The sequence below is a fragment of the Branchiostoma floridae genome, chromosome 12, assembly GCF_000003815.2.
Source record: "Branchiostoma floridae strain S238N-H82 chromosome 12, Bfl_VNyyK, whole genome shotgun sequence".
Taxonomy (NCBI): Eukaryota; Metazoa; Chordata; class Leptocardii; order Amphioxiformes; family Branchiostomatidae; genus Branchiostoma; species Branchiostoma floridae.
In genome coordinates, this window is record NC_049990.1 from 16,953,721 (window position 1) to 16,968,820 (window position 15,100).

Consider the following 15,100-nt stretch of genomic DNA (forward strand, 5'->3'; position numbering starts at 1 on the left):
ATAATGATTCAGTTCGTTGTGTCATCTCATCAGTGCACAATTATCTGAACCAGAGTTTGTGCCCCGAACCTTGCTTTGCCCCAAACCGTGCCTAAGCACGGTTTCGGGCAAAGCAAGGTTCGGGGCACAAACTCTGCCTCAGATAATTGTGCACTGATGGTTGACACAACGAACTGAATCATTAAGGCTTGGAGACTTGATCAAGGTGCAGCTGGACGTTGTCATGTTTATATGTGGTATATTTAAATGTAATATAAATGGGATGCACTCACATAGACGTGCTAATAATATATAAATTCTGTGTCTTCGATGCACAGTTTTATCAAGGAGCTATAAGCTCCTTGGTTTTATGGATGAAAATCATATACTAGTAGTGGGAATCAAAAAGGACAAGATCAAGCCTTATTTGGAAACATGGGCGTGAATAATTAGTTATCACTACCCCGTCAGTCATAGTGATTGACAGCGCTTCTGGGCACAGACCGGGGCAGTCGGGCAGTGCCACGTTCCGTGCCTGAATGGGCACGGAATGGGGCAGGCACGGTTCGGGGCGCAACAGCCCATAAAAAAACAAGTGTGTATGGTCTCAACAAAGAATATTACATACGAATAAAAGCCAAAATGGAGGAGAGATTTGGGCATAAAAATGTTAAACGTAGTAAAACATATACGAAAAAAAATGAAACAGCAGCAGCATGCAGATACTGGTTTTAAAAATATAAATACATAGATAGCTACAACAAGATCCATAGATTGATGTGATAAATGATGTTAAATAGATGAGTAGAAAAGTAACTCGTCAATGTGCAAACCGATAAAATCAGGAAATAGATAGACCTGCATATAACCAGATAGATAGATTGGTAGACATACCAATAAATAGCTGAATAGACCAGTAGGTGATAGATATCAAAATGAAACTTACTGCTGATTAAAGACGTAAACAATAGCGACTGCATCTGTCTTATTTGCAGCTCCACATGACGTCTGCTGGCCACAAGTCTGGACAAAGATGCAGAGAGCCAAAATGGCACACAAATGCCTGCACGAACCCGCCATGTCGCGGCTAAAATGTTTACTGGACCCGATGGCCTTGCTTCTATAGCCAACAGACTCATTATGTAAATACCTGCAGGATCAAATAAAAAAGAAACATTACCAATTGAAGGCCATTCGCTGTTACCGCCTCTTCATAAAAAGAAAACACGTGAAGGACTTTTTGAAATGCCAAGGATTATGCTTTGAGGGAATTGCGTAACTGGTCACAGTCGGTGTTTTTTGAACCCATTTGCATTGTAAAAAGAAAGGTTTGTTAGCCTAGGTTCTATCTTATTACTACCAGGATTCTTACATTCGCTGTCATGAAAAAAAGGCTTTCAGTGCCAGGAGTATATAAGGAGCCTAGTTAGTAACGTGTTTGTGGTATTAGGGCTGACAATGCAAACATATACTAGCAGCTATTTTCCACCTTTTTCATATCGTAAATAGAAAATAATAACTTCAACTATTTAATAGATTATCAAGGTCAGGGTTTGGTCAGCAAATGTGGGACGGATCAAGACACTTTTGCACACTTTTTGTTTCTTGACGTCACAACTGTCAAATGCATCTGTATCTTTCTCGCTCAGAAGCCTGTGAGGTTTGGGTACTCATGACAGGTAAGCCAACGGACGGGTCCTTTCTATCTGTTGGTTCGCCGTGATTGACATAGCCTGGATACCATACCCAAACCTCAAAATATATCTTTCGTGTTGGGCTCTGGCAGGGTGGCTGTACAAAGGTTCTCGAAGGCCCTTGATCAGAGGGAGGAGAACCTAAGATTGATGATCACTCTCACCACAGGTAGCCAGCTACAACACACCACAGTTGGTCAGCAGGCTATCACAGTAGCGAATCAGGTACTTAGTGGTCACTGTTATGGATTCAAAAAGTACAGTTGGGGGTGTTTAACCAATCATGGCAGGGGTGTATTTACCTCCTTCTATTGGCAGAGGAATTGGCATTGGCATTGGTTTCGTCGTCTTATGCAGTGCCATACCGGTTTACGCCATCTTCTTACACTGGGAAAACAAGCCGGCCTGGTTCCTGTCGTGTGAAGGTCAGAGTTGAATCTTGCCTATCAAAAGGGGTATCTCACTGCACTTGGGGCACCGCTGCGGCTGCGGGGTTCGTTCAATGTGCCGTCGTTGTGTTATTTTTGCCGATTTATTTTTAATAATTTGCGTAATACGTAAAAGTATGACTGAGAAGACAACAAAATACAGATAAAGGAAGAAAAGTCGTTCTTTATCTCTAAAATCTCGTTGAGTGATCTTTCTTAACCCAATTGAAGTGAGATACCACAAGTGCAGTGAGATACAAGTTACCATGTCATTTTCACTATTTCAAAGTTACATATTAGAGCGTCTTGGATCCAATCGGGATCTTTGTTACACACCATCATATAGGCAGAGTTCGTCGACCAATCAGAAGTCCCAATTTTGTATCGGTTGTAACGCCGTAACGTCATAGAAGTGCCTAAAGTGGTGAATAATGAATCTCCAGCGGTCAGTCATTGGTTAATATATATCTCTCCGTCTGATTGGTCAGTGTCCTTTCTACCTCCCCTTCTGAATGGTCAATGTCCTTTGTACCTCTCCTTCTGATTGATTCGGGTCGTTCTGAGTCATTCATAGCTATAAACGAATCATCACAAAAAATGATCCGAACCAATCAGAACGAGAGATGCATAGAATATTGCCCAATCAGAAGGAAAGATACAAATTTCCCCTGCAGAGTAGAGTAGGGTAGAGAAGAAATCAGTAGAGTAGCTTTGAAAAAGATTTGCTATACAAAGAATGTTATGAAATATTGTCCGTAGAAATTTTGGTTTTAAAATTAAATCTATGATCCTCTAGATTAGAAACATGTCAGATATCTAACGTTGGCATTCTTAAATTATCATTACTATACAATGTATTGACTGACGCTGGTTTTACTTTTCAATGGCCCCAATACTTTGTCACTTCAAACTAACGACATGTCTACCAAAATCAGAAGCCTTAAGCTGATTGTGCAAAGTATAATGCAACTTCATCTTTCACTGCCAGCAAAGACGAAGTCAAGTCCAACAACTAGAATGAATAGAATCTTACATTGATTAGACACCTTGTTCTCTCCCTCCAGACATAACTTTACCTCAAAGATTAAAATCAACAGGAAAAATAAAACGATAACGTATTAAACAATGTCTGATTTCTCCTATAATAGGTTATACAATCACATTTGATATACAATGATAGCATTTGCTTTATTTTCCAGGCTTCGTGACATCTCGTCTTCAGCTGGTTCTAAACGTCGTCCCCAAGACCCAGAAATAAACTCAAATAACGTTCTAATGCTTGGACAATGTATACACAATCAATGTCTTTTCAGATTCCAAGTTTTTAAAGGGTTACGCATATTTCAGTATATATCTTGCATGTGCAGTACCGGAAAAGCATCTAAATATGAAAATTAATTACTTGAACATAAAATGTCATTTGTGAATTTGAATGATTGATTTCGTGCAGGTCACAATACATAGAAATATCATATAAAAACCCTTGTGATGTCTACTACAAGCAGTCTATATCCGTAATATCTACTCTACAACACCTGGGCAGATAGCTGAAGAGGACCTAGAGATTCGGAAAAAAATACATCTTGAGTTGGAGAACAGCACTTTTTTATTATGATTTTTTTCTTCTTTCTAACACTTGGCATCTCTCCATTTTCTTGACAGTTGCTATTGAATAAATGCCTACAACCAGTCGTTGGACACAGATATTGAAAAATAACTTTTTAGTCAAGACATCTTGTATGATATACCTACTGGATGTATACAGTAAAGTGTTGTAAATTTTCTTTAAACAGCTTTATATTGAATCACAATCCTTTTAATTTTATTTCATAAATCAGCATACTTATTATTTCAAGTCTAGTTACTTTACTACAAAACAACGATTGGACAGAAATATCAAGACTATATATCTTCTCACCATTCAATATAACATGAAATCAGAACATCACTTGGTCATAATACAAAGGGGGTATTTTCGTAATAAACCCTTTGATACTCCTCAAAATTGAGTAATACATTTGCTATATTAAGTAAGACATTCCTGTTGTGATATCTTTTTCAAGCCTTATAAACATAACCATCATCATAGAGCAATGCACCTGTCTGTGCATTTTATAACAATTTAAAACGAAAATATAAGTACCACAATTTGATATTTCCAACTTTTAGCAGCTTTAACAACATCCAAATTTATATAACGAGTAAATGAGTTTAGAAGGAATTTTTGAAATAAGATGCGTTTCGATTTATATCATGTCTGACGTGCAGTATTTACAAGTTCTTTCGCACACAGGTATATTTCATGAATTAGTTTTACTATGCGGTGTCGATTTAGTATCATAAAAGTACAGAAACAGATCTGGCGTTTGGAATTTCTTATCACAAATTTCATTGTTGCAAGTCAATTGTTTCCTTCGATGTTCAGCAGCGAAGATGCCATGATACGTTTATCTTTGGCAGTAAAATGACTTGAGAACAATTTGTACTGCCCTTTACGAGAAATACATAGTTACGTATACTTCAAACCGAATTCAGTATTGCTATGCGTACATGTACATGTATGCGGATACTCGTAACGCCTGTTTCCAACGGCAAAGCACATTTACGCAAGGGGAAAGACATACTAGCATGGCGTCTCGAATTTCTTGTCAAAGCTCCTATGATTTTGTTATGTGGTGTTACTTAACATTACTTTTGTTATATGCTTTGCTTGTCTGTATTTGTTTCAATGTTCTTTTTGTACTCTCAGTTTGTTTCTGATGACGGCACGAAAATAAGCATGTTGAGCTTGAGTGTGTCGCCATCATGTTATGTATCTATCTGTTGCAATAAAAAAAATTCTTGTCGCCAAATTTTATTGTTGCATGCAAGGTGATTGTTTCCTTCGGTATTGAGCAAAGAGGATGTCATTAGACATGTTTGTCAGCTATTAGACTATATAAATAATGAGAAGGATTGCACACTTCAAACTGATTTCTCCATTGCTATTCAATAGTAAACAGTAATCTGTTTCTAACAACAAATTTTTTGCACTTTTAGGTAATCTTCTTAAACTTTCACATATCAGCAATATATATGTCGGCATTTCTGTTATCATCAAATTTTTCCAAGCTATACTCAAGTTCCGAAGTGAGATGAAAATGTAAGGATGTTGTCAAAAGCCCAAGCTCTTTTTAGGATGCTAGAAAGTGTCCTCACCGTAGATAGCCAGCTTCATCTGTAGAGATTCTTGAAGATAGCTGACGGCCTTTTTGTGATCACCGAGATCAAAGCAGGCAAGACTCAGAAATTTTAGTAACGAGGCGATATGAGGATGTGCAGTGTTCTCACCATAGATAATCCGCCTCATCTGAAGAAACTGTTCAAGGTAGCTGACGGCCTTTTTGTGATCACCAATGTGTCTATAGTCAATGCCCAATGTGCCCAGTGACGAGGCGATATCAGGATGTGCAGTGTTCTCACCATAGATAATCCGCCACATCTGTAGTGACTGTTCGTGATAGCTGATGGCCTTTTTGTGATTACCGAGTTCCATCCAGGCAACACCCAAGTTGTTTAGTGACGAGGCGATATCAGGATGTGCAGTGTTCTCACCATAAATAGTCCGCTCCATCTGTAGTGACTGTTCGTGATAGCTGAAGGCCTTTTTATGATCACCAAGGTCCCTCCAGGCGATACCCAAGTTGTTTAGTGACGTGGCGATAACAGGATGTGCAGTGTTCTCACCATAGATAGTCCGCATCATCTGTAGTGACTGTTCGTGATAGCTGACGGTCTTTTTGTGATCACCAAGGTTCCCCCAGGCGCCACCCAAGTTGTTAAGTGTCGATGCTATATCAGGATGTGCAGTGTTCTCACCATAAATAGTCCGCTTCATCTGTAGTGACTGTTCATGATAGCTGACGGCATTTTTGTGATCACCATGGTGTATACAGGCGTTACCAAACTCGGTTAGTGACGAGGCGATATCAGGATGTGCAGTGTTCTCACCATAGATAATCAGCCTCATCTGTAGTGACTGTTCGAAATAGCTGACAGCCTTTTTATGACTACCAAGGTCACTCAAGGTGTTACCCAATTTGCTTAGCGACGAGGCGATATCAGGATGTGCAGTGTTCTCACCATAAATAGTCCTCATTATCTGTAGTGACTGTTTCTGATAGCTAATGGCCTTTTTGTGATCACCAAGGTTCCCCCAGGCGCCACCCAAGTTGTTAAGTGTCGATGCTATATCAGGATGTGCAGTGTTCTCACCATAAATAGTCCTCATTATCTGTAGTGACTGTTTCTGATAGCTGATGGCCTTTTTGTGATCTCCAAGGTCCATCAAGGCGTTGCCCAAGTTGCTTAGTGACGAGGCGATATCAGTATGTGCAATGTTCTCACCATAGATAATCCGCATCATCTGTAGTGACTGTTCAAAATACACGACAGCCTTTCTGTGATCACCAAGGGCCGTCCAGGTGTTACCCAAGTTGACTAGTGAATAGGCAATATCAGGATGTGCAGTGTTCTTACCATAGATAGTCCATCTCATCTGTAGTGACTGCTCGTGATAGCCGACGGTCTTTTTGTGATTACCAAGGTCACTCCAGGCGACACCCAAGTTATTTAGTGACGAGGCGATATCAGGATGTGCTGTGTTTTTACCATAGATAGACCGCATCATCTGTAGTGACTGTTCCTGATAGCTGACGGCCTTTTTGTGATCTCCAAGGGCCCTACAGGCGTTGCCCAAGTTGCCTAGAGACAAGGCGATATCAGGATGTGGACTAGTCTCACCATATATAGTCCGCCACATCTGTAGTGACTGTTCGTAAAAACTGACGGCCTTTTTATGATCGCCAAGGCGCATCCAGGCGTTGCCCATGAGGCCTAGTGACCGGGTGATTTTGGGATGTGCAGTGTTCTCACCAAAGATAGTCAGCATCATTTGTAGTGACTGTTCGTGATAGCTGGCGGCATTGTTGTGATCGCCAATGTTGTGACATGCTATACCTAATTTGGCAAGTGTTTGGGCAATGTCAGGATGTATGAAAGCTTGACCATATCGGGAATGATAGTTCTCCAGAAGCTCTTCCAAACATGCCTTCGAGTTAGAGTAATCACACAGTCTATCGTACACATGTGATTTTAGTTGCAAAGAATTGTCAAAAAGTTTTAAAGCATCTACTGGGGACTCCATCATCTTTGAGACAAAGCGCTTCAAAGGTGTTGCTGTGTAATAGTATCTCATGAGCTGTTTTGCATTCGAGATGTAAAACACTTTACTTAATTTTTCCCCTAGATCTGTTTCTGTCGGCATGGACGATAATGCTGACATATTTTCCACTTGGCCGTGATTGTTCATGTATGTCCGCAGCCTCAGTTCTGCTGAGATGCTGACCATCACCATCAAGTGATGCGCGTTCTCCTTGTTAATGGCACCATTCTTGTGCATCTTTGCAATTGTCTCCCAGATTGTCGTCGGTTGTATTTCGTAAAGCAGTGCCCAACATGAAATAGTAATGCTTGAAAATCGATAGATTTCTTTCTTAACATCAAACAGACTGGCACTCAGAACATTTCGTTCAAACGTTGGGAAATTCTCTGTACTTATGGCATTTGCGAGTAGGGTGGAGATTTTTCGATTGTCTTCACGCAACAGCTTAGTCCACAAAGTCTGATATTCATTGACCAACTCTTGCTGTCCTACGATTAAAGAAACATTCCCCAAGACACTTGCAAGATGGTAGCCTTTCTTCAGATAGAAAGCTATATTGTCATCCAGAAGTTTTACCATGTTACTGGGTGTACGGATAAGTTCACACGTTTTACCCCTGCCTAACGGAGTCTTGCATGCATGTGGCATGGCTCCATCGAACGAAAACCCGCGCGGTGTTACAGAATCATAGTACCAGTTGTCCAGTGGATCGTCTGAGTGAAAATCATTAAGAGACTTAATCCCCATGGCAGGAAGAATGGTTTCTCCCAGATTGATTACTTTGAGATGCAGGTAGTGAGTGAGGTTACGGAAGTAGGTGACATTATTTTCTGTTTCCTTCTCTATCAAAAGAGCAAATTCCAAGTCAGAGTACGGTGTTACTAGACCTGTGGCTTGCGAACCCAAGCCTATCATGGCGTACTTACAGGGAGGGTGGCCCATTACCTCCATGCATTCATCTATAAGGCCTGTTATAAACATTCTTCGCTGATCTAGTATTGTCTGAAACAATACCTTGACTGCTTCCACTCTCCTCTTCTCCACTTCTGTGATATTTGGGTCGTCATCATCAAGGCTGTAAGGATCGGCCTGTTGTTCAATGTCTTCGATCTCTTTTGCTATTTGATGTCTATCATCCTTCATTATCTTTTTGTGTTTGTCTACGTCATCTAAACCTACTGTCTGTGTGATACCCAGGACGTGCTTGACGAATGATTGGGTTATCAACTGGATTGTTTGTTTTATGTCGCCTCGGTATTCCAATTTGGATCTTACCAGTGCTGCGTTACAGAGCGCTGCTGCCTTGGTGAAATCATCGCCGTCTTTTGATAGCACTCCTCTCTTCAGGTAGACATCACTTAACTTTAGTAGTAGCTCCACCTCTTTGCTTGCCTCTGTATAAAATATACAGGCAACATATTATGAATAAGACTTCTTCTCTGTCATCGCACAGACATTCCTTTCTTGTACAACATTGTGACATTATTGATAGAATATATTGTGATAAAGACGATTTCACGAAAGCTAATTCTAATCACCTTTCCCATGAACAGACTTGAGCGCCGCTGCAAAGTTCTGTTCTGCCGTGTCCAGGTCTCCTGTCTGCAGGGCTCTGCAGCCCTCCTGCAGTTGACCTTCAGTCTGCAGTTCCACTGACTGCAGGGCCCTGCAGCCCTCCTGCAGCTTTTCTTCCGTGTCCAGGTCTCCTACCTGCAGGGCCCCGCAGCCCTCCTGCAGCTGTTCTGCTGTGTCCAGGTCTCCTACCTGCAGGGCCCTGCAGCCTTCCTGCAGCTGTTCTGCTGTGTCCAGGTCTCCTACCTGCAGGGCCCTGCAGCCTTCCTGCAGCTTTTCTTCCGTGTCCAGGTCTCCTACCTGCAGGGCCCTGCAGCCTTCCTGCAGCTTTTCTTCCGTATCCAGGTCTCCTACCTGCAGGGCCCTGCAGCCTTCCTGCAGCTGTTCTGCTGTGTCCAGGTCTCCTACCTGCAGGGCCCTGCAGCCTTCCTGCAGCTTTTCTTCCGTGTCCAGGTCTCCTACCTGCAGGGCCCCGCAGCCCTCCTGCAGCTGTTCTGCCATGTCCACGTCTTCAGGGCACTACTGCTGTTCTGTAGGTGTTCTTTGTATGTGCTGGTGGAAGAATGACATACAATTCAAAAGCTCAAGTATTCCAGCTTTTTGGTGTTTATCAGTAATAAGCTGGTGTTTATCAGGAATTGCTGATTCAACTATTGCCGTAAAGGGATACAGAAAAATTCAAACTAAGTCTTGTTGTCATTATTAATGGCACACGGTATATTTACGTAACGTTAATTGTTGTTTAGTGCATAATAATGCTTGAACTTTTTTCTTCTTCATGCAGTATAAAAGTAGTATTAATTAGGGAATTACAAATGTCACAAACCTGTGCAGTTATTCTTCTTTGCTATCGATGTTTGGGAGGCCAGCTTTCAGAGTTCCTTCTGTGAGAAAAAAACATTTTTGTTGTTTCTGCAAGTATATGGTTCAAATAGGCAGTTAAGACATGAATCGGTATGAACCTTTGACCATTAAAGATTGAATACATTTCTTCTCATTATTTTCTGCATCAATTATGACAACTGACACCGAAACTTGTCAAACTATTTTTCATAGATTTGTGAAACAGTATATACATATTAGTGACAAAAACAACCACCAGAAATATGTCTATGGTCAAAACAAAATGGGGTCCAGAAAGACACCTTACGGTCTGATTTGTCGTTAAGATGTATTGGTCGAATGAGACTTAAACGGTATCGATAAGGGGCTAACGGCTCCACCCTTGCTTCGTTGCCAAAAAGCGTATTGAAAACACTTGCGTCAGGTACTACATGTACTTTGCTAAGTACCCCGAATACATGGGGATAAAAAAAAATCCTCGTATAACGAATCGTGTATTACATTGTGTGTTTGTCAACCCTGAGCCATACACACAGGCTCACATACAAGTCCTCAAACCCAACGTCATGTGATGGAAACATACCGACCTGTCATGGAATTCCCCTGTTCGGAGATGACGTGGCAGTTTCAGACTTGTGGCTAGACTATACACTAGTCAGGTACATTCAACCTGAACGACGATTAAACAAAAGAAAACAAAAACATGCTAGGTAAGAATATACAACTTTTGCTAGCGACCAAGAGTTTGGAACCGCCTTGCTTCATTTGATGTACCCCCCCCCCCCACCAGACACACACACACACACACACACACACACACACACACACACACACAGACATGCACACACCCCTACCATATTTACAAGCGAACAACTGTTCCGTAGTTTTTTTAAAAATTCTACAACATTTCCCTTGTTTACATCTAACAGTAGTCTATTGTCGTGCATGAATACTTTGATTTTTTTTTACAATGACGGCATTAGTGTTAGGTTGGAAACAGCGATTGAAATATTTCGTTCTTGTTGCATACATAAAACATCATTAAGGTAAACGTCACTCATATTCACCTGTTCGGTCTTGTTAGGTCTGTGTTGTCACCAGCAATGTCTACGTTAAGGCCTGCTTATTGTGAAATCCGTCTAAGGACGCCTGAATACATGGGGATTAAAGAACCACAAATGTTGTATCGTGTAATATATTGTGTGTTTGTTTTAAACAAATGCAAATCACCCTGAGTCATACACACAAGCTCACAAACAAGTATTCAAACCCGACGTCACGTGGTGAAAACATACCGACCTGTCATGGACTTCCCCTGTCCGGAGATGACGTGGCAGTTTCAGACTTGTGGCTAGACTATACAGGTTAACCTGAAGGTTGATAAAACCAAAGAAAACAAAAACTCGCTAGGTAAGAAAAGAAAACTGTGGCCAGTTGTCGTCTCAGTCTGTCCCCATAACGGGGAGAGTAGGTCAAAACTGTACCATGAGTTCCAAGAGTTTCTATCGTCCATGCTTCAATTAATATACTTCGCCCCCCCCCCCCACACACACACAGACACACCTCTCATGTTTACAAGCGAACACCTGTTCATTAGTCTTCAAACGAAATCTCTACAACCTTCGCCTTTATATCTGACAGTAACGTAGTGCCGTGGTTAGATAATGTGATTTTTGTTTTGTTTTGCCAGTATCTGTTACGTCAGAAACAACACTCAGTTAAAATATTACTTTCTTGTAACGTTGGTAGATTAAAGATCGTAACGATACAACGTCACTCCCACATACCCGTTCAGACTTGTGAAGTCTGTGTTGTCCCAGTACTGTTAACAATTAAGAATTGAGACCTGTTTACAATAAAATCCGCCATAACTTCCCGAATTGGGGGGGTTAAAATGACCATTGAGGCCGAAAACACTGTCAGGAGAAAAAGCGGAAGTCGCCAGGTGTGGCCGTACCTGTTTGTACCGAGAGGGTTTAATAGGGGGATTTTGGCATCAATACAAAAGGCGACAAAATGGATCACACTGTGGAACGGATCTATGTGTAAAAAAAGGACAAGCACAAATATACTGAACAAAAACTTCCTATTGTTTGTAAAGACATAGAACGCGGTGTCAATTTGCAAACTAAAAACTGCCTATGTTGCTGTGCTGTAAAACCCCTATAGAAGAAGGTCATATGTCCTTTAGTTGTGCCGCAGTTGTGCACAATGTGTAGCCTGGGCGAGGTAGAAAATGAGGCACACTTTCTTTTTTACTGCCCGTTTTATGACGACTTGCGAGAAAGCATCTTCTGCAAAATGTTCGACAAATGTCCAGAGGTCATCTGGGAACGGGACGAATTCAGAATTAAGTGGTTGTTTGAAGAGGGGGTCTCCGAAATTTCTAACTTCTTACGCAAAGCTTGGAACAAAAGAAGAAGGCGATTATACACTTGAACTCGCAACCTGTCCACTTATGTACAACTATTACTGTACTACATGTATTATGTTTTCCTTATTTTCTGTATAAACTCTGCTCTGTTTAGCTCTACGAAACCCTTGTTTGATGGTTTTGATTAATGTGATTATGATTTGATATCTGGTCTGTTACCCCATTTGTATAATGGTTTCCGATTATGTTCCTGTCTACTATTATGTTTTTCCTTATCTTCTGTATAAACTCTGCTCTGTTTAGCTCTACGAAACCCTTGTTTGATGGTTTGATTTTGGTGATTATGATTTGATATCTGGTCTGTTACCCGATACCGATTATGTTCCTGACGTTCTTTTATGTTATAATATCCTTTGTTCAATTATGATTTGTATTGTGTGTGTCTTATAAGCCCACGTGGGCTGGGCGTTCTAACGCATGACACGTTAATAAAATTCATTCATTCATTCATTCATCCATTCATTGGTAACATTATACGTATGCGACTGCATCAAACGGTGGTCCGGCTTGTGCGGTATTTTTAGCTAAGGGCACAACCCGCCGTGCGTGTTATTTGTTCGTACGCTTTTTTTTGGAGGGCACGTGCACGTCCGTTTTTTTCTGACGCTGTCCGTTGTACCACCTCCCAGGTGCATCCCGACTCAATATATCCGGTAAACCGCCTCATGGTGTAACACACCAGGTTTGTACTGAACAGGTCATGATGTCGTCTGCACAGCAAACGTTACAGATGCGCCCGCCACCAGTAGAAAAGGTTTTGCAATGTGCTCTACACTTTTTTCTCACGTACGTTAAGAGAGTGAAATGTGCGTTGGTTTTTATTTTGCAGGTGAACATGGATTAATCGCAGTAGTTTAGATTTTTGTGGTTAAAACAAGGGGACAGGTGTTAGGCAGGCAGAAGACAGACAAATCCTCGCGGTGCTTTTAAGTTCGCGAAAATCCGCAATTGTGCAATTTTACAAATGTTAAGCAATGCTACTGCGGAAAGGAAGCATTCCTGGCGAATTCTCACTGTTGTCCTGAAGAATTCCCCAACATTATTGACAAGATTCCTTAATACTGCCCTGGATGCGTTTTCATACATATACACGGATTCTATGGTCCTGATTAGACCCTATTCGAAACCGAACTTTCTCAGTTAACTACCGTATTAAGCGTTCCAGAACACCGGAAATCCGTGAACAAACCGGAAATTACATCACATTCAGTTGTTTCAGGTAACAACTGGTTTGTTGTTGTTTACCAGTGACAATCGGTCGTCGAGAAAAGCAATACGCGTTTCCTTTTTCTGCCGGCAACAGACCAAAATCAATGTGTCTTGTGACACCTTGGGCGATATTTTGTTGGAGAATTATCAGTGACGAGTTGTACGTAGTTTACACAAGAACACTATTATTTTTACTTTATCAATTAAGAAGAGAGGGTCTTGAGCTAAGCGTATCGAAATACCGTGAGTGGGAAGATGTAGACCCCCAGAGCGGCGCTAGGCATCACCTTGCGGGTCTGTCCCAGAACTGCAGTAGCCACATACACTAGACCAGTCGCAGGTAAGGAATAATAAATGTCTGTGTTTCTAAATCATTTTTTTTTCGATCCTTGTGTAGCTATTAACAGCATACTTTATGATCGCACAGCATATGATTCCACAGGGGATTATCAACATGGCCGCTGTCAGTGTTAGTAAATTGTTCAACTTTATACACGTAAAATTACTTCTTATTTAGGCCTAACAAAAAATATTTTGTCTCCAATGACGGCATAAACATAGGTTGGTAGGTAGGGGGTCTTTCGATTTTTTTAAGATACAGATTAACAAGGCATAGTTGGTACGTATTTCAAACACCATACAGGAATAACAATCAATTATATACATCTATATGTATATATAAACGTTTAATCTACACTAGTATATTCGACTTCACCTCGCTTCTTGGTAATTGCATTAATATATCTAGCTGTATGATTGGTTAGAGTTGGTTTGTGGAAGGCAGTCAATTTCTCTTTACTATTCAAGTATCTGAAGTGGGGAAATTTACTTAGCACATAGTCAAATAGAATGTTTCTATCGCTATAATTCAAATGGCAATCTAAAGCAAAGTGTACCTCGTTGAAGAGATTCATTAGACTAAGAACCACGCAATGCACATCGGAAGGTTAAAGAAGCGGTCCACATTCAATTGGAAAGTGCGAAACTGAACCGGAACGATGGCTGGGAGCTGCCCAAGTTCTACTTACCTCTACTCCGCAAGGAGGCGGGGGTGAGGGGCAGAAGATCAACGCAAGTCTCGACCTAGTTCTCGCAACTCTCGCGAGAACTAGGTTACTCCGTGATCATGATGGACTGACAGTCCAGAAAATTTGGAGGTACGTTTGCTTACCTTTGATAAGTCACTGATCGATGAAAACTTTTATTAAAAGTGTACCTCGTCTTCTACCTTCACGTAGGAGGGACATTTCTGTCTCTTGCCAACGATAGAAGGCAGATAGATAAGGTAGACAGGTTTTCGTTAGGTTCATGCAGTCGGATGATTGGAAATACACAACATTTTCCCCCTCGCTAGGCTTTAGACTTTATATCTTAGCCTTAAGGAGTAGTAACCACTCTCCAGATCGGTCTATCTATTGCTTTCGTTTAACAATGACATGAAAATGACAAAGACAATGACATTTATTGCATACCCATACTATAGTTTACATACTTCTTCTCTACATGCAGTACGTTTGAATACAAATTAAAGTAAATAACAAAAAAGCTATGCACATACTATAGTTTACATACTTCTTCTCTCTTGTTGAAACATGATATTGTGTAGACGAACTTACAGTCGTTTTCCAATACATCGTAGTGAGAAGAAGATATTAGATATTATCATATAGCCAGGCGCCGCGGACCAATCAGAAGGCCCCGTTCCACGTTGGTTATGACGCCGTAACACGTAGATTCA

At 41.0% G+C, this 15,100-nt stretch overlaps 1 protein-coding gene across 1 annotated transcript in view; it reads right to left on the reverse strand.

Annotated features, from left to right (window-relative positions):
- Positions 1-9,767, reverse strand: part of LOC118427074 — a 22,886-nt gene extending 13,119 nt beyond the window's left edge. The window contains exons 1-5 of the mRNA XM_035836711.1: positions 9,703-9,767; positions 8,843-9,428; positions 6,572-8,698; positions 1,838-1,850; positions 926-1,129 (exon numbers count right to left, since the gene is read on the reverse strand). Of these exons, the coding sequence (XP_035692604.1) occupies positions 926-1,129; positions 1,838-1,850; positions 6,572-8,698; positions 8,843-9,377 (2,879 nt within the window). The 5' untranslated portion in view covers positions 9,378-9,428; positions 9,703-9,767. The remainder of the gene's footprint in view (positions 1-925; positions 1,130-1,837; positions 1,851-6,571; positions 8,699-8,842; positions 9,429-9,702) is intronic.
- Positions 9,768-15,100: the final 5,333 nt, after the last annotated feature.